Here is a 27403-nt window from a genome sequence, read left to right on the forward strand (position 1 = left end):
CTACAAAACCTCAGGAGCATTACGCACAATCTCACGTGTGGTCAAAAGGTTGCGGAAAACTGGGCACATTTTTAAACATGGAAATTCTTATATAAACTTTTGCGAGGAATGTTGGAATGACGGCAAATTTCATACCGCTTCATGCAACTTTTTCTTGCGTAAGAGGTTTTATAAATGAAGCCCCTGGAGAATATTAGTTCTCATGGTCTCCCGATCTTGTCATGGTGTCATACCCAGATGTTTCCTATAACTCTCACCACACAGGACCCCCCACATCAACAGTCAGTCATCAGTTTGCATGTGAGGTTCACACACACATAACCTTATGTAATACATTCATAGGATATCTTTGAAAGCATGCAATCTATATTCAACCTTAAATTCAACAGTAAAGTATGTTGCAAAAAGTCATAAAAAGTCATAGTATAGTATGTCGACAAAAATCATTAAGTCATATTATAGTATGTCGAAACCAGCCATAAAACTCATAGTATGTAAAAAAAATCATAAAAAGTCATAGTATAGTATGTTGAAACAATTAATAAAAAGTCATAGTGTAGTATGTTGGAAAAAAATCTTAAAAAGTCACAATATAGTATAGTAGTAGTAGTACTATAGTATGTATAGTATGTTGAAAAAAAGTCATAGTATAGTATGTCAACAAAAGTAAAAAAAAAACCCGTATAGTGTGTCGAAAGGTCGTGAAAAGTCGAAACAATTAATAAAAATGTCATAGTATAGTATGTCGAAAAAAGTAATAAAAAAGTAATAGTATAGTATGTTGAGTATGATAACAGGAAAAAATTAAAAAAATAAACCCAACTCAAAATGAATACATGAAGTAATAAAGTAAAATATAAATGATAACAGTCATATATCCAAAAACAATTCCATCTCTTGATGTATATTGTTAATAACATTTAGTTACACAACACAAGATAAACGTGTGTATTTAAAAAAATAAGGTAAAATATGATCAACTTAATCAGTGAACAGAAAGAGGATATTAGGATAAAATGAGACTAAAACTGGGAAATAATTTTCTTCTACAAGCTTCAACCATGAATATCTCATAATCTGATTCCTTGGAAAACAGCTGTTATGTTACACTCATCCTGTTTTTCACAGCACTGATTTTCACTTGTCATCTTTACATGCTCTTTTTTTACCCAATGTTATGTGCTCTGACAAATTCCCCACTTTGTTCTTCTTCCATATTTATCAAGCAGGTTAGTGCCTGCAGTGGTCCTGGACCTCGGCTACTTTGGGCTCTGACTGCTCTCTTTTGTTGTCTGGGTAGTAAACAGCATCTTGACTCACACTATCTGTTCCCTCTCTCTTTTCTAACAACAGCTTGGCTTTAGAAAATGTTCAAGAGGAGGCAGTGTGAATGAGTTGGTGTCTTTTAAGGTTACCACTCCGAGAAAATGTTTTCCCACACTGCTCACACCAGAACGGCTTCTCTCCAGTGTGAATGCGTTGGTGGACTTTAAGGGCACTACTCTGAGAAAAAGTTTTCCCACATTGTTCACACCAGAACGGCTTCTCTCCAGTGTGAACACGTCGGTGGGTTATTAAGTTAAATAATGTTGTGAATGCTGCTCCGCATTGGTCACAGCTGTACGGCTTCTCTCCAGTGTGAATGCGTTGGTGTTTTTTAAGGTTCTGAAACTTAGAAAAGGTTTTCCCACATTGCTCACACCAGAACGGCTTCTCTCCAGTGTGAACATGTCGGTGGGAGTTTAAGCTCTTTAACCGTGTGAATGCTGCGCCGCATTGTTCACAGCTGTACGGCTTCTCTCCAGTGTGAATGCGTTGGTGTCTTTTAAGGGAACCACTGTGAGAAAAAGTTTTCCCACATTGTTCACAGCTGTACGGTTTATGTCCAGTGTGACTGAGTTGGTGGACTTTAAGATAACACGACGTTGTGAAAGCTGCTCCACATTGTTCACAGCTGTACGGCTTCTCTCCAGTGTGAATGCGTTGGTGTCTTTTAAGGGTACCACTCACAGAAAAAGTTTTCCCACATTGTTCACAGCTGTACGGCTTCTCTCCAGTGTGAATGAGTTGATGGACTTTAAGACTACTTGATGTTGTGAAAGCTGCCCCGCATTGTTCACAGCTGTACGGTTTCTCTCCAGTGTGAATGCGTTGGTGATTTTTAAGGCTATCTAACACTGTAAAAGCTGCCCCACATTGTTCACAGCTGAACGGTTTATCTCCAGTGTGAATGAGTTGGTGTCTTTTGAGCGCACCCAACTGTTTGAAAGCTGCCCCACAATGTTCACAGCTGTATGGTCTCTCTCCAGTGTGAACTCTCTGATGAATCTTTAAATGTTCAGATGTTGTGAAGGACTTGCCACAGTGCTGACAGCTGTGATGTCTGAGTCCGCCTCTTCCTCTCCCTTTCTATAGAAACAGAGAGTTAGAGGCAATGGTGGAGCGATACACATGCAAACATACTTACATATGCTAAGATGTTTACATATGCTAGCCATGCCAAGCCATGCTAACACATACTTATATATGCATGTTAGCATATGTAAGCATATGCACCTTTACAACAACAAATCATATTTAAAAAGCCATCAGTTGTAATTATATTTTGTCAATGTATTATTACACAAACAACATCTAAAGAAGCGAGGAACTAAACCCTTAAAGCTGCCTGGTCAGTTTGTGTTGGAATGTAAAGGGTTAAATGAATTGTCCACCTTTTGCTGCCTCTGCTGTTGCTAGGAAGAAGATGTTATGCTTTCAGCTCTGTGATTGGTGGTCCAGCTATCTGTCCCTCCAGGATTTCGCAGCCTTTTTTTGAGATTGTTTTTTTTTTTTGTATAGTTTTTTTGTTTTGGGGAGAATAAAATTACTCTGGGCTGAGTTTTCCTAGTAACCTTACCAAAAAGGCTCAGGATGCTGTAAATGTTGGTATAATATGAAAATGGCTGGTGGATTTCATGCTCACAAACCTAAGGTCATTTTACAGTTCATTTTCCATCTGGTTTTATTTTCTAAAAAAGCTCGTAAAACATCAACCGTGTTGTCTACAGTCAATTTGTAAACATCATTTTTTTTCCAGGAAAAACTGGTCTATTAGAATATTTGTGCTGCAGTGAGGTCACTTGAATGTAAAAAAAGGTTAAAGACATATAAATAAATAAAACGGAACATGAATCTCACAGATATATTTTGATATCACAGACAGCCAATCTCCTGTCTAAATCAGTTCCCATATGTATTAGGAGTCACACTGTGAAGAAATAAACATTATAAATTATACAGTTGACTAAATATATACATTTTTTCAAAAAAGTCCAGACGCTTTTGCCCACATGACATTCACTTATGCCAATAATCAATATAATAATGTCCTATTTATTGAAATCACACACACAGCAATGTTCTAAAACAGTTCTCCTATATATTTGGAGTCATGCAGTGCAAAAATAAACATAATGAACATTATAACTCATGTAAAAGGACAAACTATTTATTTCAAAACAGGCCCAAATGTGTGCCACATCTCAAAACATTGTTCTCTGTAGAACGGTAATAGACTGGAGAGATCTATCTTTACACTCTATAGCCTTTGTTCTCGCTTGGATTCGCTGGAGTGATCCATCTTTTTCTACTACATAGTCTTTGTATGACGGACCTGCCTTCCCATTGGTTGAAAGACATCAACACAATTTAAACCATTATCAAATTATCTAAATATTAATCAGAGGTGCCGTTCGGCAAAAAATAATAATTCATTGAATGAATCAAATTTGAACATATCTGTCAGTGGCTTGTTGATCTTTACATTGTTAGATAATTTCCTAACCTGGCCTGGGAGACACACACACACACACACACACACACACACACACTAACCTCACCACACACGTCTTGACATCGCGAAATCCTGGAAGGACTGAGTTATACATCTACAGAGGGCGTTATTTCAAATGACAGTCAAATTGACCAATCAAATCTTCATTCTAAATGGGCGGGGTTTGGCATTGCTAGCTTTATGATGAAGTTCCACCCGCTGTGGGTTATAGCTAATTAATAAAATAATAAATAATAAATAAAGCTGCAAGCAGCGTTGGACGGGCCCTCGCGCGTCGGGGTTTCTGGCAGACGCCGCTCCTTGCGACCGTGCATTTGCGCGGCACTCAGACACCGCAAATCGTCACCAATGAAAAGGTAACTCTCTGCTGAGTTCAATGATACCTCACACAAGACTGTACGTCATACAGTTCATTAGCTGTGAAAGGGGGCATGGCTCAAGCATAGAGGGCAAAATGCCTGATTTCGTGGGAGCTTTTGTAAAAAATTGTGATAAAAGTTGCGATGTCTTTTGTATGTTTGTTGCAGTGAAGTTGCGGTCGACAGTGAAAATTGCAAAATAGTTGAGATTTTTTTTTGTACAGTTTTTTTGTTTTCGGGAGAATAAAATTACTCTGGGCTGAGATTTCCTAGTAACCTTACCAAAAAGGCTCAGGATGCTGTAAATGTTGGTATAATATCAAAATGGCTGGTGGATTTAAGACAAAAAATAATAATTTATTAAATGAATCAAATTTGAACATATCTGTCAGTGGCTTGTTGATCTTTACATTGTTAGATAATATCCTAACCTGGCCTGGGACACACACACACACACACACACACAGACACACACACACACACACACACACACACACACACAGACAGACACACACACACACACACACATACATACACTAACCTGGCCTGGGACACATTCATACCGTTCGATAAAGTACTTATTGGACTTTAACTTATCATTGCACTTACAATAACGAGCGTAGCTGTCCTCAATTTAGATCATCGTGTCATCTCATCTCCTTTTTCTCCTGCATCCACCGTGTGTGTTGTTTGTGTGTGTCTGTGTGTGTGATTGTGTGTGTGCAAGCGTCAGTCGCAGGGGGAACGGAGCAGTAGCCCCACCCACTGCAGAGAGCCGATAGCTAGGATTGAAACGGCAGCAACTTAAGCAACTTTTAAATCGTTAAAGTCTACATTGATGTTAAAATGTATCGGTCTTTCGCTGTACGTTTTGTTGGTAAATGAGTCACACACACGTCTCGTCTTGATATCAAAAACAAGGAAATTATCTACCCATTCTCACTCCCAATTGGTCATTGGCTCTCAGAGTGCACGTGGGACTGCTGTGATTGGTTGAAGTCGTGGGAAACTTCAGGTTATTGGTCAAATGTGCGGAAAAGTTGCGGTGATTGGTCAAAATTGCATGTCGCACCAAATTTGCGGTGATTGGTTGAATTTGCGTGAACTGGCGCAATGGCGACATCTCGAAATCCTGGAAGGACTGAGCTATACATCTACAGAGGGCGTTATTTCAAATGACAGTCAAATTGACCAATCAAATCTTCACTCTAAATGGGCGGGGTTTGGTATTGCTGGCTTTATGATGAAGTTCCACCTGCTGTGGGTTAAAGCTAATTAATAAAATAAGAAATAAGAAATAAAGCTGCAAGCAGCGTTGGACGGGCCCTCGCGCGTCGGGGTTTCTGGTGGATGTCGCTCTTTGCGACCGTGCATTTGCGTGGCACTCTTTAGAATAACGCCTCCACGTTGGCATCACACAAAATGACTTCACTTTGCAATGAATTTACCAGCATTTGATTGTAATTACTCAACAAAATACTCTTCTTTGAAAGATCATGATCTGGAGGTGGAGAGGAGACAAAAGAAAAGGGACAACAAAAGAAAGAAGTAGAGAAGTAAGGGTTTAGTCCATCCTTACCGATTTGGTGTCCTTCTCAAAGTCGGTGAAAATGCCTTTGATGTCTTTGAAGACGGAGGCGAACGGACCGTAGTGGAATGGGAAGTATGACTTCCAGGAGGCACAGCCCTGCAGATCAACACAGAAACAATCACAGACTTTATTAAAGCTGCAAGCAGCGTTGGACGGGCCCTCGCGCCTCTGCATGCGTTGGGGTAACTGGCGGACACCGCTCCATGCGACCGTGCATTTGCGCAGCACTCAGACACCGCAAATCATCACCAATGAAAAGGGAACTCTCTGCTGAGTTCAATGATATCTCACACAAGGGTCTAGCTTAAATGGTTTAAATGTTATGGAATGGGGCGTGGCTTAAGCATAGGGGGCGGGCCAAACCATCACCAATGAAGAAGGAAGTCTCTGCTGAGTTCAATGACACCTCACACAAGACTCTACCTTAAACGGTTCAAATGTTATGAAAAGGGGCGTGGCCTGAGTAAGTGGGCGTGGTTAAAGCATAGGGGCCGGCTCATTATCACATGTAGACCACACATTCTAAGTTTCATGTAAATCGGATATTTTTGTCATATAAGGCGCATTTCCTGTTGCCAGCGGGGGGCGCTATGACCAAAAGTCAATATTGGCCTGTAGATGTCCTCAGGCCTGGACTCTTGTTGGTTGTGGGAAATGTCAAGCAGATATGACAATGTACACTGTAGTTACAGCCACTTTCTTGTTCATCGCTAAACACACAAAATGGCCGCCACGCCACACCCACACCGTTTGACCAAAAGTTTTTCATTTAATAACTTTTCATCTTTAAGGTGTTGAGATGGTACAGACCAAATTTGAAGTCCGCCGGATGGAATCTCTAGGAGGAGTTTGTTAAAGTATAGCACCTTGACTTTTAGGCCTACTTCCTGTTGCCACTAGGGGGCGCTATGACTTAGAGTCAATTTTGTCCAGTAAATATCCTCAGAGTTAGAGTCTTATGAATCCTGAAAAGTTTCGAGCCAGTTCAACAATGTACACTCAAGTTACACTCACTTCCTGTTTTGGCGGCGAAACGCACAAAATGGCTGCCCCGCCACGGCCACGCCCTATGACGAAAGGTTTTTCTTTTAACAATTTTTCATCTTTAACATCTTAAGATGGAACAGACCGTATTTGAAGTTGATAGGATGAAATCTCTAGGAGGAGTTCGTTAAAGTACGACATGTGGAAATGGCCAAAATCACACTAATTTCGAACTTTGAAACTTGTGAACTTTGTTAAGCCCCTCAAAAAGCCAATTCATTTGCAAAAAATAATTCCTTCAGTTCCAATAGGGCCTTCGCCGCTGTCGACGCTCGGGCCCTAAATATAAAGAACATGGTGGATGCGACTGCCAATTTTGGTGTGTTTTTGAATATGTTAAGCCATTGCGTAGGAACCGGTTCCATAGTGGAACCGGGTTTTAGTACCCAACCCTAGTGGTAGTACTGCAAACCTGTCAGTGGCTGTCAAAGACCACCCTACTTCACCCTGGGGCTCTGCACAATGGCCCAGACTTCCTAGTACAGACAGTTGATATTCTATTCTACTCTGGGGTGTCACCTCGTCCCTATTGGGGGGCTGGGGCCAGGATCCTTTGCTCCAGCTATAAACTTATAGTTCCCCTGTGACCCCTCACCTAGTTAAGAGATATCTAACCAACAGATGTGGCAACCCCCTCTTTTTATGGCCACATTCCTTTCTACTCTGAGAGAGACTGTTTGACTCCCTTCACCTCTCTCCCTCTCAACCTAAACACATTTCAGAAGACATTATCATTGTCTTTTAATCAGTGTGTATCCTTAGCATGTTAACTTGTTTTATTTCTTCAGACATTCCTGCTCTTATCTCCTCTACTTTGGTATTTATTAGTCAAGCATTGTCATAACTATCTTCATAGTGCTGTGTTCACAAAGTAGTAAAACCGTTTCATTTCCTATACATTCTTCACAATAAAAGCCCCTGGTTACTTTGTTACATACATGATTCTATTTTGAAGAAGAAACATAAGGAAATGTTGCTCTTCATCAGCAGTAACTTAACAAGACTCCTATAAACTGAGCTGAAATGTAAACCAGAGCAGATATCAACTAGAAACTAAACTAAGCCCAGAGATGAGTTAGAAGCTCCAAACGGACTGAGAGCTGAACACACCGAGACTTTTAAAAACCTCTTTTTACGCCTATGGCCCCTTTTCACACAGAGAGAAGCATGTGTGCTAATATACACAGAGCCCCATGTTGTTTCCATGAGAGTCGGCCATCTTGTGTCTTTAGTGTGCTTGTTGTGTCCTAACACTGACCTGAACACCGCTGCTATCAGAGGCCGAGCCTGCTGCTGCTCTTCTGGGGACCTTGTTGCTCCGCTGCTCCGGCTTCTGCTGCTCCTCCTCCATTCCGCTCTTGTTCTGGTCCTGGTTCTGGTCTCTGAAATCCAGCAGCTCTCCACTGGGTCTCTCTCTCTCTCTGAGCCCTGATAGCCTCATGTCCCCCTCTAGTCTCTCCCACAACCCTCCCCCTTCCTGTCTCTCGCTCCAACACATGTTCAACGGTCACAAAGCTTTCTTAAAACCACAGTAAGCTTTTTAGCACACAGAGCATATATCACACACATTAAAATATATAGAAGATTAAAATAAAGAACGATATAATACTTGATTCTTATTAAGAGATCAAGTTCTAAGCAGACTTTAAGAGTATATGCTGCCAAATCAATAAAGGATTAATGAATGCAAAAGACATACAAAATTCAAAAGCACTTTAAGAGTGTAATATACTGCAGCAACAAGTTCCATATTCAAGGCAGTGCAATCACTAAACAAGCCCACTGTAAGAGTCTATGTTAGCAACATAATAATAGAAATTACCAAATACTGTCAAATAGTGTGAAAGAAGAGGTGGGTACTTGAAGTTTCAGACAGTATAACATGTGCACCATGTGTGCACCAACATGTTATTGACTGGCTCTCCCTCTCCTTTTCCTCCACTTGGAGCGGTCACCGACCCAGAGAGCATTCCTGGAGATGGCTGCTGACATATTTTTAACAAAAGCAAGATACAATCTTATTCCCAGGTCTACTGCCCCTAACCCGCCATATTATTTGCTTTTATACCTGATTTCTCTTGTTGTTCCTTCTCTAGTTGTACCCCAATCCAAGTTTACACACTGTTTATTTATTTTCCTTATCATTTTGTGAGATGGAGGGAAGATGTTTGCTAAAAACAGAAGCTTGGATAAGACGGGTCATAGTCAAGTTTTGACGAAGTTAACTCTTGATTTATAATTGGTGTTTTTATTTTGCCATTTTTTAACTTCTTCTTTAACTTCACACAGTTTAGTTTCCCATTATTTTTCACTGCAGTTTTTATTACAGATGGCCAAAGCTAAGATTTTAATTTCATCCTTTACTTTAATGTTAATGTCACGTTTATTACTTCCAGCTATGATATAAACGCTCTCTGTTTTATCATGATTTCATTTGGCACCGGAAGCTAATTCATATAAGTTCAGGTGATTAGTTAAAACATCCATCTCCATCTGATTTTTAATAACAACTGTGACATCGTCTGCGTAGGCCATGGCAGTAACTTTGGGAGTGAGCCCAACGTGTGTACCAGATATGAGACTATCAGAGTTGATGATTTTAATAAGGGGGCTGATGGCCAGGATGTATAGAGCAGCACTCAGAGGACAGCCCTGTTTCACCCTCTCTCTACATTCAAAGGTTCTGTTAAAACACCATTTACATTTATACACACACTAGATTTAACATACAGACATCTGATCAAATGAACACATCTTTCTGGAAAGCCATAAGACTTCATTACAGCCCATAAATTATCTCTGGATATATAATCAAAGGCTTTGGTCCAGCCTGATTATATAAAAGTCTTTTTTATCAGATTAGTTTATCATTATATATTATTATATACGTCTCTCTCTCTCTCTCTCTCTCTCTCTCTCTCTATCTCTCCGAGCCGAGCCCCGAGCATGTCCCCCTCTAGTCTCTCCCACAACCCTCCCCCTTCCTGTCTCATGTAAAGACATTCTTAAAGCAACGCACACACACACACACACACACACACACACACACACACACACACACAGACACATACAAACGCACACACAGACACACACAAACGCACACACACACACACACACACACACACACAGACATACAAACGCACACACACACGCACACACACACACGCACACACACACTCAGAGGGAACCTCCTGTCTCTTGCTCCAACACATGTTCAACTGTAGAAAAGCTTTCTTAAAACCACAGTAAGCTTTTTAGTACACAGAGCATATATCACACACATTAAAATATATTAAAGATTAAAATAAATTACGATATAATACTTGATTAAATAAGAGATCGAATTGATAAAAAGATATCAAGTTCTAAGCAGACTTTAAGAGTATATGCTGCCAAAGCAATAAAGGATTAATGAATTCAAAAGACATACAAAATTCAAAAGACTTTAAGAGTGTAATATACTGCAGCAACAAGTTCCATATTCAAGGCAGTGCAATCACTAAACAAGCCCACTGTAAGAGTCTATGTTAGCAACATAATAATAGAAATTACCAAATACTGTCAAATAGTATGAAAGAAGAGGTTGATGTTTCAGACAGTATAACATGTGCACCATGTGCCAGAAGTTTTGGCTTCACTTCTACAGCTTTAACTTCTGAGCAGGTGGGATGTGTTGTAGATTTTGGATTCACTTTAGCAGTCTATTAGTCTGGATATCACCAGACCAAGCTCAATCTTTTAAAGGTCCCATGACATTGTGCTCTTTGGATGCTTTTATATAGACCTTAGTGGTCCCCTGATACTGTATCTGAAGTCTCTTTTATATAGACCTTAGTGGTCCCCTAATACTGTATCTGAAGTCTCTTTTATATAGACCTTAGTGGTCCCCTAATACTGTATCTGAAGTCTCTTTTATATAGACCTTAGTGGTCCCCTAATACTGTATTTGAAGTCTCTTTTATATAGGCCTTAGTGGTCCCCTAATACTGTATCTGAAGTATCTTTATATAGACCTTAGTGGTCCCCTAATACTGTATCTGAAGTCTCTTTATATAGACATTAGTGGTCCCCTAATACTGTATCTGAAGTCTAATTTATATAGACCTTAGTGGTCCCCTAATACTGTATCTGAAGTCTCTTTTATATAGACCTTAGTGGTCCCCTAATACTGTATCTGAAGTCTCTTTTATATAGACCTTAGTGGTCCCCTAATACTGTATCTGAAGTCTCTTTTATATAGACCTTAGTGGTCTCCTAATACTGTATCTGAAGTCTCTTTTATATAGGCCTTAGTGGTCCCTAATACTGTATCTGAAGTCTCTTTTATATAGACCTTAGTGGTCCTCTAATACTGTATCTGAAGTCTCTTTTATATAGACCTTAGTGGTCCCCTAATACTGTATCTCTGGGTGGCCAAAGCAGAGAAAGGGGAGGTAACCTTTCCCCTTATGACGTCATAAAGGGAAGATTCCAGATCGGCCCATCTGAGCTTTCATCTTCTCAAAGGCAGAGCAGGATACCCAGGGCTCGGTTTACACCTATCACCATTTCTAGCCACTGGGGGACCATAGTCGGGCTGGGGGAACTCATATTAATGTTAAAAAACCTCATAAAGTGAAATTTTCATGCCATGGGACCTTTAAGATTCAAGATTGAACGTGGGTCTAGGGATTCTGTTTGTATTTTCTCTGCACAATAGGCGTGATCAACGGGCGTAATTCATATGACTCTGTGCGCAATTGGATAGTCCTTCAACCAGTCAGGTGTCCTGAGAAGAAGTGGATGCAGGTGTGATGTGTTGTAGATTTTGGATTCACTTTAGCGGGGACAGCAGCCTGAAACAGAGACACACACACTCTCATTATTGGGCTTTGTAGGGTGGCCTAATGGTTAAAAAAGCGAGATTGTGACCGGGAGGTCGCCGGGTAAATGCCCAGACCGACAGGATAAAATCTGGGTGGGGAAAGTGAAATTTTATCTCATTACCACTACTGAGGTGACCTTGGGGAAGGCACACACAGGACGGGAGAGAACCGCTGCTCACACACACAGGACAGGAGAGAACAGCTGCTCACACACACAGGACGAGAGAGAACAGCTGCCCACACACACAGGGTAAAAAAGATAAGCAGCGTTTATGAGAGAGAGAGGGGAAGTTTATGGTGCAGCTGTTGCTCACTGACCAACATCTAGTTAAGACCTCAAACTGTGTTTGGGGTTGTGGTTATACAACCTGTTCTGGGCCGGATGGTTGCACTGGACAGATATTTAAAAGATTAGTTCATGTTTGACTCACTTCACACTGAGTCAAACCTGGTTCCAAATAAAGTACCTTATATGGAGTCTAAACTGAGTTACTGGGACTGTGACATTGGTGCTGTTGGTCGTTTTTTTGTTCCTCCTAAAGAAATCACTTCCTCTGTTTCTATCACTATTCTTCTTAAAGCTTTAGTGCGTAACGTTTTGATATAAATGAACGTCTGTTACATTCAAGCCATTACTAAATGAGTTGCTACAAAGCTAATTAAGACTATCAGCTCCACACAACTCTCTCTGGATTTCTCAGTATTATAAGATTGTGGCGTCCGGTGACTTTCCCGAGCAGAAACTCAAATGTAGATAATGACCTCTTCTGAAGAGGCCATCATGTCTTTTTAATCCTCTGTGTCCTCTTTGGCTACTAGCAACTCTGTGGAGGAGGGGTGGGGGGGCAATCATGGAAGGCTTGCATCATGTGGATGCGCCAATGGTGTTGTTGTCATTCCTCATGGGGGCAACAGAAATCACCCACTAAAGCTTTAAAAATATTCTTGTGCCGCAGAGAAATCAAACCCAGCTCCAAAGTCACCTGTTTCTGTCTTTGATAAAAAAGGGAAAACTATAAAAACTTAAACAACTTATAAAATATGCACCTGGCCCCCCCTCTCAGACTCAGACCCGGCAAACCGTTCTCATTCCGAACTTGTAAAATAAGGACGTTTGGACAGTGGCTGTCAGCGTCTGATGTGACGAAAAAGGCGTCTTTCAGCGTGTTTGTGTAACTTACCGGGGAGAGCAGCAGTTAGAGAGGATTTAGAGAGTAGGTTCATGTCCCGTTTGTCACGCTTGCTATAGTCGCTTTTACTTTCCTTCCGCGTGTCACAGAACCGCGTCAAAAGGGACGGCAATAGTCCCGACCAAGCGTGTTTACTCATAGTGCTAAAGGGACGGCAATAGTCCCGACCAAGCGTGTTTACTTATAGCGCTAAAGGAGACTTTTAGCGTCAATAAGAACGACAAAGGCACCTGACCAAGCGTCCTTATTTTACGAGATGAGTGTGAGATGTGTTGGAGCCGGCCCACATATAAATTTAGGTTCACAGTAGTCTCTTATATATTCTCATTTCTTTAAACCAATCACAATCATCTTGGGCGGTGCCTGGGTCTGTCCGAAGTTTATCCCTTAAAGAAAGATTTCCTAATCACCGAGGTTTCTTCCTAAAAGGAGTTTTTCCTTGCCACTAAATGCTTGCTCTTAGGGAATTACTGGAATTGCTAGGTCTTTGTAAATTATAGAGTGTGGTCTAGACCTACTCTATCTCTAAAGTGTCTTGAGATGACTCTTGTTATTATTTGATACTATAAATAAAATTAAATTGAATTTAATTGCTAAGCTCCGGACGGAGCAACGGTGCCTCTGCTAAACAGCCTCAGGAAGGAACTTGTTTTGGTGGAACATGTTATTCAAAAAGTAGTTTTAGTCGTGCAACAGAAAACTCTTGGATTGGACAGACACCGTAATTCCTCAAATAAAAGCCTGGCCCTTAATTTACCTGAACAGCAGAAGGTACCAGGCTTGTATTTGAAGCAGGCCTTTATTTCTAATTCCATCTGTTTGATAACTGTAATTCTTTTAAATAAACTATTAAATTAAAAGCCATAGCTTTCCAGTGGACAGAGATCATTCATATTTTACGAAACATTTGCAAAAATATCCCCATATACAACAACAGCCAGAAGAGAGACAAAGCAATTTGGGTCAGAATTAATCAAACACCACCATTGTGTCAATTTGAACCCTGTAAATGTACTGGGTATTTATTTCAAATATTATTTTTGATCAGGATCTATCCTTTAATGCCCATCTAAAACAAACCTCTAGAACAGCCTTTTTTCACCTTCGTAACATTGCTAAAATTAGGAACATCCTGTCTCAAAACGATGCAGAAAAACTAGTCCATGCATTCGTTACTTCCAGGCTGGACTACTGTATTTCCTTATTATCAGGATGCTCAAATAAGTCCCTTAGGACTCTCCAGCTGATCCAGAATGCTGCAGCACGTGTTCTGACAAGAACTAAGAAAAGAGATCATATTTCTCCTGTATTAGCTTCTCTCCATTGGCTTCCTGTAAAATCCAGGATTGAATTTAAAATCCTTCTTCTGACCTATAAAGCTCTAAATGGTCAAGCTCCTTCATATCTTGAGGACCTCTTAGTACCTTATTGTCCCACTAGAGCACTACGCTCCCAGAATGCAGAGTTACTTGTGGTTCCTAGAGTCTTCAGTTCTTGGGTGCAGCTGTGGCTATGGACCTGCTACACCCTGCTACGCTCTGCGATTCCCTGCAATGCCCGGCTACGTCCTGCTGCGTCCACCGCGTCCACCCATGCTCTGCTGTGCCACGCTACATCCTGTACCGTCATAACCCCAACCGTCAGACACCGCCCACCAAGAGTCTGGGTCTGCCGAGGTTTCTTCCTAAAAGGGAGTTTTTCCTCGCCACTGTCGCAATAGCCACTGCTAATGCTTGCTCTTGGGGGAACTATTGGAATTGTTGGGGCTTTATAGAGTGTGGTCTAGACCTACTCTATCTGTAAAGTGTCTCGAGATAACTCTTGTTATGATTTGATACTATAAATAAATTGAATTGAATTGAATTGAATTAATCTTGTCAGCTCATCCTTCTGTTTCTTCCAGTAGTTCCACTTCAGATTCTCCTGGGGTCAATATGGAAATGTCTCGCAGCGTTTCACCCGACATTACCTCCGCATTTAAAACTCTTTGTTTTGATGTTGAAAAGTTTGTGGTCACTAGCACCGGAGCCCGTCATTCTCTGCTAGCACTAAATGAGAAATATGTTACATCCAATGTAGCTACTGCCATCTATCTCTTGGCTCTGGTAACACATACAGCCACATTGACTAAAATACCGGTCGGACAATAATACTTTACATGAGTACCATAATCCAGAAAAACAAAGTATGGAAAAAAACATGAATATATTGTTGAATCTGTTAAATGAAATTGGTAGAAATGTACATTACAATGAATTTGAATGCACATTATATGAAAGGCATTTAGGAGATTATCCACACTAATTTTTCCCCGGCCTTAATCAGAGGCCTGGCTTTTAATTGACTACCGGTTTTTATTTGAGGAATTACGGTAGTCTAGCTAGCTGTCTGGATTCACCCTGCAGAGATCTGAGGAGCAGTTAACCACAGTCCTCACAAATCCACCAGAGGTTAGAACGCCAACACAGAGACAGAGGAAGGAGACGGACATCCGGTGGCACCGGAGCAATCCCTGAAGTGGAACATCGTGGACATAGACGAGGTTCACAGTAGATTTTGGTCACCTAGTTTTGCTTTTTTCGGACGTTTTTTTAAAATGTTTTTTTGTATCTTTTTCCTGACTTTTTCTAGCTTTTTTTGAAGACTTTGGCACTTTTGACCATGTTTTTATGGTGCTTATTTTGATGTTATGTTGCAATCACAATTCACAATTTTATCTACAATGTTTAAATGTTAAAAATACACAGATTTTAAACAACTTTGGTCTAAACGTGGGATAAGTTGAGATACAGAAAACCCTTTGAATGGATCCTTTACAGTCTCTACTTTTAATACTTTAACTACATGTTCCTGATGATACTTACACACTTTTACTGAAGGAACATTTTCACTGCAGGACTTTAACTGTAACAGAGTATTTTTTAACAGTGTGTTTTCCTTCCCGATGCTTCTTTTAAATTTTTTCTTTGACTTTTTTACAACATCTGAATTTAGCTGACTGTTTTTCTACTTCCGAGATGTTGTTTAAATTTGTTCAAAATGTCTTTACATTTTTCCAATTTTTTATTTTTTTAAATTAGTTTTCAAATAAAATTCAAAAAATTTCACCTCACTTTCCCACACTCCTCACATATGTACTGTTTCTCTCCTGCGTGACCGTGCAGGTGAACTTCCAAGGCGTATTCCCGGGAAAACGTCTTCTTACAGATCTTGCACCAATACGGCTTCTCTCTGAAATTTCTAGCACTGAATATTTATTAGGGATCATGGAGGAGCTATAGGCGAGGATCCAGAGAGCAGTCTTCCTGGAAGTGTAGCTGAAGGAGTTGCTAACTCCGCCCAAACAGCTGATGGATTCATGTGATGCTTCAGAGGAAAGGACGTCTCATCCCTCTAAAACAGGGGTTTTCAAACTTTTTGTGTGTGTGGACCACAATTTGTAATCAAGAATTTTCGCGGACCACCTCATAATATACATATTAAAAATACCTCTTAATAGGCCTACTAGCACTAAAACTATAACTGGTCATCTCATCTGTACAACAGGCTCGTTAAAAGAAAGTATACTGCACACAATGGCTGCCATATATTCATTTATTAATTTACTCAAGCGCCCAAGGGCATAATCAGGTTAATTTGAAAAACAGGCTTATTTCCATAGCAATGGAGTATTACATCTATAAGAATAAGAACACTTGGATATAGTCAAAATTTCAAAACCTAGCCCTATTTTAGTAATCACACAATAACTTGACAATTGAAATTGTATATCAATATACATATTCTTAATGTTTATGGGAATTTCCTGGTAAAATGAAGGTTAAAAATAAATAAATATTATTTTATGTTTTATTTTGCTTTTCCACGGACCACCTGCAGTACCCTCAGTCAGGACCACAGTTTGGGAATGACTGCTCTAAAACACATTCCCTCTCTCCACATGTGATTTCCTCGCATCTCTCCCGTGGCTTCTCGGGGGGACTGACCAAGAGGCGAGGAAGGGAGGCAAGTGGAGGACTCGAGGAGGCAATTTACGTGGTATGGGACCCTCAGATGCTCCCTCTATGAAGCCATGGGAAAAAGGAACTTCCTAAACATCACTTCCTCCTCCTATTCTCATTAACTGTTACCTCACTTCTGTTCATACCGATAACCACAATCAGCAAACTTTTCTCTCTCTCTCTCTCTCTCTCTCTCTCTCTCTCTCTCTCTCTCTCTCTCTGCCTCTCTCTCTCTCTCACACACAAGTACGCATTTCCTATTCATAACCAAATCACTTCTGAGAACGTTTTACATGCCAGTGCATAGACCTACCCATTGAGAGAGGCATGCTTATTGTATTTTATTTGCACTGACTAAAACTAATACACTAATAATAGTAGGAATCCTGTTCCACTCTTTTGAATATGTAAGGAGTAAAAAATTAAAGCTCAATAGGTTTTATTTTTCAATATTATTGCAATAGTTGTAACGTTATGAGGTTTTCTTGTCCGGAGCTTGTTTAATTCTTCATTCCAGCCCAAGTCTTCCCTCATCCTCTCCATTTCCGTAGAGCAAAACATATGCTAATAGGGCTGAACGATTTTTGAAAATAATGTAATTGTGATTTTTTTCAAAAATATTGCGATTGCGATTCAATATGCGATTATTTTTTAACAGACAAGCAATAAATCATTGTATAGTATGTTGAAAAAAGTCATAGTATAGTCTGTCAAAAAAATCATTACAAGTCATAGAATAGTTGGTTGAATAAATAAATAAAAAGTCATACTACAGTATGTCGAAAAAAGTCATAAAACTTCAGCATAGTATGTCGAAAAGAGACAAAAAACTTGTATGTCAAAAAAGTAATATAAAGTCATTATAGTATGTTGAAAAAGTAATAAAAAGTCATAGTATAGTGTCGAAAAAATCATGAAAGTCATAGTATAGTATGACGAAAAAGTCATATGAAGTTATATAATAGTATGTCGAAAAAGTAATATAAAGTAATTTTATAAAACGTCATAGTTGATATCTGGAAATGGATTGAGGAGACTTGGCAGATGACCGATTCAGATGTCTTTAGATTAGATGCAGCTTTATTCAGATATATAACATACACACTCACAGATCAGCTTCTCACTGAACACTAAGGGAACACAGTCCTTTATACAGTTTTGGCCTCACATCTGGAGAACCAGCTGTCAATCACAACCATAAAAACTTAGGATCCCCCAATTAGGTGGTCTCTGCTGTTGGTTAGGCCTCCTCCAAAGGTCACAGGTGAATATTACATAAGCTCTCCTTTGAATGAAACATAATAATTAACATGTGAGGTTCACACACACACACACACACACACACACACACACACACACACACACACACACATAACAACCTTATGTAATACATTCATAGGATATCTTTGAAAGCATGCAATCTATATTCAACCTATCAATAGTAAAGTATGTTGTAAAAAGTCATAAAAAGTCATAGCATAGTATGTCAAAAAAAAACATTAAGTTATATTACAGTATGTCGAAAACAGCCATAAAACTCATAGTATGTCGGAAAAAAATCATAAAAAGTCATAGTATAGCATGTTGAAACAATTAATAAAAAGTCATAGTATAGTATGTCGAAAACATTAATAAAAAGTCATAGTATAGTAGTAGTATTAGTAGTAGTATAGTATGTTGATAGTATAGTATGTATAGTATGTTGAAAAACAGTCATAGTATAGTATGTCAAAAAAAGGTTAAAAAAAGAAACATTATAGTATAGTAGTAGTAGTAGTAGTAGTAGTAGTAGTAGTATAGTATGTTGATAGTATAGTATGTATAGTATGTCAAAAAAAGTTTAACCCTTGTGTTGTCTTCCAAAATTGAAAATTAACATTGTTTTTTGACATTTTTGTCGTTTGTTTCCAGACGCTCTTGAGACCTTTTTTTTTAAACCTTTTTGTCACTTAAATGCAACACTAACACCAACTTGTTAACACAAGTTTTACAATTATTCTTGGAATTTATGGTCAACAAACCTTATTTAAATGAAATTATACCTAATTTTTGAATAAAAAAAAAGCAGAAATTAGAAATTATTTTGACTTATAGTTAAGATCAGAAGATGTTGATAATCACAGACTGGTATTTGTCAAAGTATAGCCAGGATATTGTTTTGAAACAATTAAAAAAATTTTTTTCAAATGCTACAAAATATAATAGAAGACCCAAAATGTTATGAAGGTAATCACTGATTTTACCTGAAGAACTTATAGAACCATCCGTGTTATTTTGGGGCAATTTCATTCAAAGGAAACCCATATTTCTGAATTAAAAAAAATTGAAAACGGGTCAAATTTGACCCAAGGACAATACAAGGGTTAAAAAAAGAAATGTATGTCGAAAGGTCGTGAGAAGTCATAGTATAGTATGTCGAAGACATCATTAAAAGTCATAGTATAGTATGTCGGAAAAAAAATCATAAAAAGTCACAGTATAGTATAGTAGTAGTAGTAGTAATAGTATAGTATGTTGAAAAAGTCATCATCAAAAGTCATAGTATAGTATGTTGAAACAATTAATAAAAATTCATAGTATAGTATGTCAAAGAAAGTAAAAAAAACAAACAAAAGAAACAGTATAGTATGTCAAAACAAGTCAAAAATGTCATAGTATAGTATGTCGAAAAAAGTAATAAAAAAGTCATAGTATAGTATTCTGAGTATGATGAGGAAAAAATGAAAAGAAATAAACTCAACTCAAAATGAATGAAGTAATAAAGTAAAATATAAATGATAACAGTCATATATCCAAAAACAACTCCATCTCTTGATGTATATTGTTAATAACATTCAGTACACAACACAAGATAAATGTGTGTATTTAAAAAAAATCAGGTAAAATATGATCAGCTCAATCAGTGAACAGAAAGAGGATATTAGGATAAAATGAGACTAAAACTGGTAAATAATTTTCTTATACAAGCTTCAACCATGAATATCTCATAATCTGATTCCTTGGAAAACAACTGTTATGTTATACTCATCCTGTTTTTCACAGCACTGATTTTCACTTGTCATCTTTACATGCTCTTTTTTTACATATTTATCAAGCAGGTTAGTGCCTGCAGTGGTCCTGGACCTCGGCTACTTTGTTCCCTCTCTCCAATCTAACAACAGCTTGGCTTTAGAAAATGTTCAAGAGGAGGCAGTGTGAATGAGTTGGTGTCTTTTAAAGTTACTACCCCGAGAAAAAGTTTTCCCACATTGCTCACACCAGAACGGCTTCTCTCCAGTGTGAATGCGTTGGTGGACTTTAAGGGCACTACTCTGAGAAAAAGTTTTCCCACATTGTTCACACCAGAACGGCTTCTCTCCAGTGTGAACACGTCGGTGGGTTATTAAGTTATATGATGTTGTGAAGGCTGCTCTGCATTGGTCACAGCTGTACGGCTTCTCTCCAGTGTGAATGCGTTGGTGTCTTTCAAGGTTCTGAAACTTAGAAAAAGTTTTCCCACATTGCTCACACCAGAACGGCTTCTCTCCTGTGTGAACATGTCGGTGGGAGTTTAAGCTCTTTAACCGTGTGAATGCTGCGCCGCATTGTTCACAGCTGTACGGCTTCTCTCCAGTGTGAATGCGTTGGTGTCTTTTAAGGGAACCACTGTGAGAAAAAGTTTTCCCACATTGTTCACAGCTGTACGGTTTATGTCCAGTGTGACTGAGTTGGTGGACTTTAAGATAACACAACGTTGTGAAAGCTGCTCCACATTGTTCACAGCTGTACGGCTTCTCTCCAGTGTGAATGCGTTGGTGTCTTTTAAGGGTACCACTCACAGAAAAAGTTTTCCCACATTGTTCACAGCTGTACGGCTTCTCTCCAGTGTGAATGAGTTGATGGACTTTAAGACTACTTGACGTTGTGAAAGCTGCCCCGCATTGTTCACAGCTGTACGGTTTCTCGCCAGTGTGAATGCGTTGGTGGATTTTAAGGTTAACCAACGCTGTAAAAGCTGCCCCGCATTGTTCACAGCTGAACGGTTTATCTCCAGTGTGAATGAGTTGGTGTGTTTTGAGCGCACCCAACTGTGTGAAAGCTGCCTCACATTGTTCACAGCTGTATGGTCTCTCTCCAGTGTGAACTCTCTGATGAATCTTTAAATGTCCAGATGTTGTGAAGGATTTGCCACAGTGCTGACAGCTGTATGGTCTCTCTCCAGTGTGAACTCTCTGGTGAATCTTTAAATATCCAGATGTTGTGAAGGACTTGCCACAGTGCTGACAGCTGTGATGTCTGAGTCCGCCTCTTCCTCTCCCTTTCTATAGAAACAGAGAGTTAGAGGCAATGGTGGAGTGATACACATGCAAACATACTTACATATGCTAAGATGTTTACATATGCTAGCCATGCCAAGCCATGCTAACACATACTTATATATGCATGTTAGCATATGTAAACATATGCACCTTTACAACAACAAATCATATTTAAAAAGCCATCAGTTGTAATTATATTTTGTAAATGTATTATTAGACAAACATCTAAAAAAGCGTTTTTGAGGAAATAAATCCTTCAAACCTGCCTGGTCAGTTTGTGTTGGAATGTAAAGGGTTAAATGAATTGTCCACCTTTTGCTGCCTCTGCTGTTGCTAGGAAGAAGATGCACAGCAATGTTCTAAAACAGTTCTCCTATAGATTTGGAGTCATGCAGTGCAAAAATAAACATAATGAACATTATAACTCATGTAAAAGGACAAACTATTTATTTCAAAACAGGCCCAAATGTGTGCCACATCTCAAAACATTGTTCTCTGTAGAACGGTAATAAACTGGAGCGATCTATCTTTACACTCTATAGCCTTTGTTCTCGCTCGGATTCGCTGGAGTGATCCATCTTTTTCTACTCCATAGTCTTTGTATGACGGACCTGCCTTCCCATTGGTTGAAAGACGTCAACACAATTTAAACCATTATCAAATCTAAATATTAATCAGAGGTGCCGTTCGGCAAAAAATAATAATTCATTGAATGAATCAAATTTGAACATATCTGTCAGTGGCTTGTTGATCTTTACATTGTTAGATAATTTCCTAACCTGGCCTGGGAGACACACACACACACACACACACACACACACTAACCTCACCACACACGTCTTGACATCGCAAAATCCTGGAAGGACTGAGTTATACATCTACAGAGGGCGTTATTTCAAATGACAGTCAAATTGACCAATCAAATCTTCATTCTAAATGGGCGGGGTTTGGAATTGCTAGCTTTATGATGAAGTTCCACCCGCTGTGGGTTAAAGCTAATTAAAAAAATAATAAACAATAAATAAAGCTGCAAGCAGCGTTGGACGGGCCCTCGCGCGTCGGGGTTTCTGGCAGACGCCGCTCCTTGCGACCGTGCATTTGCGCGGCACTCAGACACCGCAAATCGTCACCAATGAAAAGGTAACTCTCTGCTGAGTTCAATGATACCTCACACAAGACTGTACGTCATACAGTTCATTAGCTGTGAAAGGGGGCGTGGCTAAAGCATAGAGGGCAAAATGCCTGATTTCGTGGGAGCTTTTGTAAAAAATTGTGATAAAAGTTGCCATGTCTTTTGTATGTTTGTTGCAGTGAAGTTGCGGTCGACAGTGAAAATTGCAAAATAGTTGAGATTTTTTTTTGTATAGTTTTTTTGTTTTCGGGAGAATAAAATTACTCTGGGCTGAGATTTCCTAGTAACCTTACCAAAAAGGCTCAGGATGCTGTAAATGTTGGTATAATATCAAAATGGCTGGTGGATTTAAGACAAAAAATAATAATTTATTAAATGAATCAAATTTGAACATATCTGTCAGTAGCCATAAAACTCATAGCATACTGTCTTTTAAGGGAACCACTGTGAGAAAAAGTTTTCCCACATTGTTCACAGCTGTACGGTTTATGTCCAGTGTGAATGAGTTGGTGGACTTTAAGATAACACGATGTTATGAAAGCTGCCCCGCATTGTTCACAGCTGTACGGTTTCTCTCCAGTGTGAATGCGTTGGTGGTTTTTAAGGCTATCCAACACTGCAAAAGCTGCCCCACATTGTTCACAGCTGAACGGTTTATCTCCAGTGTGAATGAGCTGGTGTCTTTTGAGCGCACCCAACTGTGTGAAAGCTGCCCCACATTGTTCACAGCTGTATGGTCTCTCTCCAGTGTGAACTCTCTGATGAATCTTTAAATGTCCAGATGTTGTGAAGGACTTGCCACAGTGCTGACAGCTGTATGGTCTCTCTCCAGTGTGAACTCTCTGATGAATCTTTAAATGTTCAGATTTTGTGAAGGACTTGCCACAGTGCTGACAGCTGTGATGTCTGAGTCCGCCTCTTCCTCTCCCTTTCTATAGAAACAGAGAGTTAGAGGCAACGGTGGAGTGATACACATGCAAACATACTTACATATGCTAAGATGTTTACATATGCTAGCCATGCCAAGCCATGCTAACACATACTTATATATGCAAGTTAGCATATGTAAACATATGCACCTTTACAACAACAAATCATATTTAAAAAGCCATCAGTTGTAATTATATTTTGTCAATGTATTATTAGACAAACAACATCTTAAAAAGCGTTTTTGAGGAAATAAACCCTTCAAACCTGCCTGGTCAGTTTGTGTTGGAATGTAAAGGGTTAAATGAATTGTCCACCTTTTGCTGCCTCTGCTATTGCTAGGAAGAAGATGCACAGCAATGTTCTAAAACAGTTCTCCTATAGATTTGGAGTCATGCGGTGCAAAAATAAACATAATGAACATTATAACTCATGTAAAAGGACAAACTATTTATTTCAAAACAGGCCCAAATGTGTGCCACATCTCAAAACATTGTTCTCTGTAGAACGGTAATAAACTGGAGCGATCTATCTTTACACTCTATAGCCTTTGTTCTCGCTCGGATTCGCTGGAGTGATCCATCTTTTTCTACTCCATAGTCTTTGTATGACGGACCTGCCTTCCCATTGGTTGAAAGACGTCAACACAATTTAAACCATTATCAAATCTAAATATTAATCAGAGGTGCCGTTCGACAAAAAATAATAATTCATTGAATGAATCAAATTTGAACATATCTGTCAGTGGCTTGTTGATCTTTACATTGTTAGATAATTTCCTAACCTGGCCTGGGAGACAAACACACACACACACACACACACACACATACACACACATACACACACTAACCTCACCACACACGTCTTGACATCGCAAAATCCTAGAAGGACTGAGCTATACATCTACAGAGGGCGTTATTTCAAATGACAGTCAAATTGACCAATCAAATCTTCATTCTAAATGGGCGGGGTTTGGAATTGCTAGCTTTATGATGAAGTTCCACCCGCTGTGGGTTAAAGCTAATTAAAAAAATAATAAACAATAAATAAAGCTGCAAGCAGCGTTGGACGGGCCCTCGCGCGTCGGGGTTTCTGGCAGATGCCGCTCCTTGCGACCGTGCATTTGCGCAGCACTCAGACACCGCAAATCGTCACCAATGAAAAGGTAACTCTCTGCTGAGTTCAATGATACCTCACACAAGACTGTACGTCATACAGTTTATTAGCTGTGAAAGGGGGCGTGGCTAAAGCATAGAGGGCAAAATGCCTGATTTCGTGGGAGCTTTTGTAAAAAATTGTGATAAAAGTTGCGATGTCTTTTGTATGTTTGTTGCAGTGAAGTTGCGGTCGACAGTGAAAATTGCAAAAAAGTTTCGATTTTTTTTTTGTATAGTTTTTTTGTTTTGGGGAGAATAAAATTACTCTGGGCTGAGTTTTCCTAGTAACCTTACCAAAAAGGCTCAGGATGCTGTAAATGTTGGTATAATATGAAAATGGCTGGTGGATTTAAGACAAAAAATAATAATTTATTAAATGAATCAAATTTGAACATATCTGTCAGTGGCTTGTTGATCTTTACATTGTTAGATAATTTCCTAACCTGGCCTGGAACACACACACACACACACACACACACAGACAGACAGACAGACACACACACACACACACACACACACACACACACACACACACACACACACACACACACTAACCTGGCCTGGGACACATTCATACCGTTCGATAAAGTACTTATTGGACTTTAACTTATCATTGCACTTACAATAACGAGCGTAGCTGTCCTCAATTTAGATCATCGTGTCATCTCATCTCCTTTTTCTCCTGCATCCACCGTGTGTGTTGTTTGTGTGTGTCTGTGTGTGTGATTGTGTGTGTGCAAGCGTCAGTCGCAGGGGGAACGGAGCAGTAGCCCCACCCACTGCAGAGAGCCGATAGCTAGGATTGAAACGGCAGCAACTTAAGCAACTTTTAAATCGTTAAAGTCTACATTGATGTTAAAATGTATCGGTCTTTCGCTGTACGTTTTGTTGGTAAATGAGTCACACACACGTCTCGTCTTGATATCAAAAACAAGGAAATTATCTACCCGTTCTCACTCCCAATTGGTCATTGGCTCTCAGAGTGCACGTGGGACTGCTGCGATTGGTTGAAGTCGTGGGAAACTTCAGGTTATTGGTCAAATGTGCGGAAAAGTTGCGGTGATTGGTCAAAATTGCATGTCGCATCAAATTTGCGGTGATTGGTTGAATTTGCGTGAACTGGCGCAATGGCGACATCTCGAAATCCTGGAAGGACTGAGCTATACATCTACAGAGGGCGTTATTTCAAATGACAGTCAAATTGACCAATCAAATCTTCACTCTAAATGGGCGGGGTTTGGTATGCGGCTTTTATGAAGTCCACTGCTGGGTTAAAGCTAATTAAAATAAGAAATAAAATAAAGCGCAGCAGCGTTGGACGGGCCCTCGCGCGTCGGGGTTTCTGGTGGATGTCGCTCTTTGCGACGTGCATTTGCGGGCACTCTTTAGAATACGCCTCCACGTTGGCTCACACAAAAGACTTCACTTTGCAATGATTTACCCATTTGATTGTTTTCACAAAATCTCTTGAAAGATGATCTGGAGGTGGAGAGGAGACAAAAGAAAAGGGACAACAAAAGAAAGAAGTAGAGAAGTAAGGGTTTAGTCCATCCTTACCGATTTGGTGTCCTTCTCAAAGTCGGTGAAAATGCCTTTGATGTCTTTGAAGACGGAGGCGAACGGACCGTAGTGGAATGGGAAGTATGACTTCCAGGAGGCACAGCCCTGCAGATCAACACAGAAACAATCACAGACTTTATTAAAGCTGCAAGCAGCGTTGAACGGGCCCTCGCGCCTCTGCATGCGTTGGGGTAACTGGCGGACACCGCTCCATGCGACCGTGCATTTGCGCAGCACTCAGACACCGCAAATCATCACCAATGAAAAGGGAACTCTCTGCTGAGTTCAATGATACCTCACACAAGGGTCTAGCTTAAATGGTTTAAATGTTATGGAATGGGGCGTGGCTTAAGCATAGGGGGCGGGCCAAACCATCACCAATGAAGAAGGAAGTCTCTGCTGAGTTCAATGACACCTCACACAAGACTCTACCTTAAATGGTTCAAATGTTATGAAAAGGGGCGTGGCCTGAGTAAGTGGGCGTGGTTAATGCATAGGGGCCGGCTCATTATCACATGTAGACCACACATTCTAAGTTTCATGTAAATCGGATATGTTTGTCATATAAGGCTGATTTCCTGTTGCCAGCGGGGGGCGCTATGACCAAAAGTCAATATTGGCCTGTGGATGTCCTCAGGCCTGGACTCTTGTTGGTTGTGGGAAATTTCAAGCAGATATGACAATGTACACTGTAGTTACAGCCACTTTGTTGTTCATCGCTAAACACACAAAATGGCCGCCACGCCACGCCCACACCGTTTGACCAAAAGTTTTTTCATTTAATAACTTTTCATCTTTAAGGTGTTGAGATGGTACAGACCAAATTTGAAGTCCGCCGGATGGAATCTCTAGGAAGAGTTTGTTAAAGTATAGCACCTTGACTTTTAAGCCTACTTCCTGTTGCCACTAGGGGGCGCTATGACTTAGAGTCAATTTTGTCCAGTAAATACCCTCAGAGTATCTGCTTCTTGTGTTTCTCTGGTAGAATCTCATCAATAATACAATACATAACAGATTTATATGAAAGGTCAAAATTGACACCATACACTTCTAACTTGTCCCAGACTTCTTTTGCTCTGTAACAGTCCATCAAGACGTGCTGCTGTGTCTTATCATCGTTGCAGTAAATCATCGGACATTTTTTTGTTTCTACACAGCAGTAAATGGTGTTGTTAAAACACCATTTACATTCATACACACACTAGATTTAACATACAGATATCTGATCAAATGAACACATCTTTCTGGAAAGCCATAAGACTTCATTGCAGACAATAAATTATCTCTGGATATATAATCAAAGGCTTTGGTCCAGCCCGATTATATAAAAGAATGAAAAAATCATTATATATTATTATATACGTCTCTATCTCTCTCGCTCTCTCTCTCTCTCTCTCTCTCTCTCTCTCTCCGAGCCGAGCCGAGCCGAGCCGAGCCCCGAGCA

General features: G+C 39.7%; 1 protein-coding gene and 1 long non-coding RNA gene across 4 annotated transcripts in view; one reads left to right on the top strand and one right to left on the bottom strand.

The window, feature by feature from the left end:
- Positions 1 to 955: 955 nt before the first annotated feature.
- The window catches only part of LOC116067364 (zinc finger protein 345-like), a 45794-nt gene continuing 19346 nt past the window's right edge, over positions 956 to 27403 (bottom strand). Inside the window, exons 2-5 of one of the 3 annotated variants that reach the window (XM_036006412.1) lie at positions 25957 to 26064; positions 22861 to 23247; positions 20109 to 20967; positions 956 to 2171 (exon numbers count right to left, since the gene is read on the bottom strand). In XM_036006412.1, coding sequence (XP_035862305.1) covers positions 1372 to 2171; positions 20109 to 20967; positions 22861 to 23247; positions 25957 to 26064 — 2154 coding nt within the window. In that variant the 3' untranslated portion in view covers positions 956 to 1371. The remainder of the gene's footprint in view (positions 2172 to 20108; positions 20968 to 22860; positions 23248 to 25956; positions 26065 to 27403) is intronic. The other 2 variants (XM_036006408.1, XM_036006415.1) reach the window with 2 other exon arrangements.
- Positions 1929 to 27403, top strand: part of LOC118496176 — a 52298-nt gene continuing 26823 nt past the window's right edge. The window contains exons 1-2 of the long non-coding RNA XR_004898663.1: positions 1929 to 1999; positions 20105 to 20263. This is a non-coding gene — a long non-coding RNA (uncharacterized LOC118496176). The remainder of the gene's footprint in view (positions 2000 to 20104; positions 20264 to 27403) is intronic.

Source organism: Sander lucioperca, chromosome 1 (genome assembly GCF_008315115.2).
Source record: "Sander lucioperca isolate FBNREF2018 chromosome 1, SLUC_FBN_1.2, whole genome shotgun sequence".
Lineage (NCBI taxonomy): Eukaryota > Metazoa > Chordata > Actinopteri > Perciformes > Percidae > Sander > Sander lucioperca.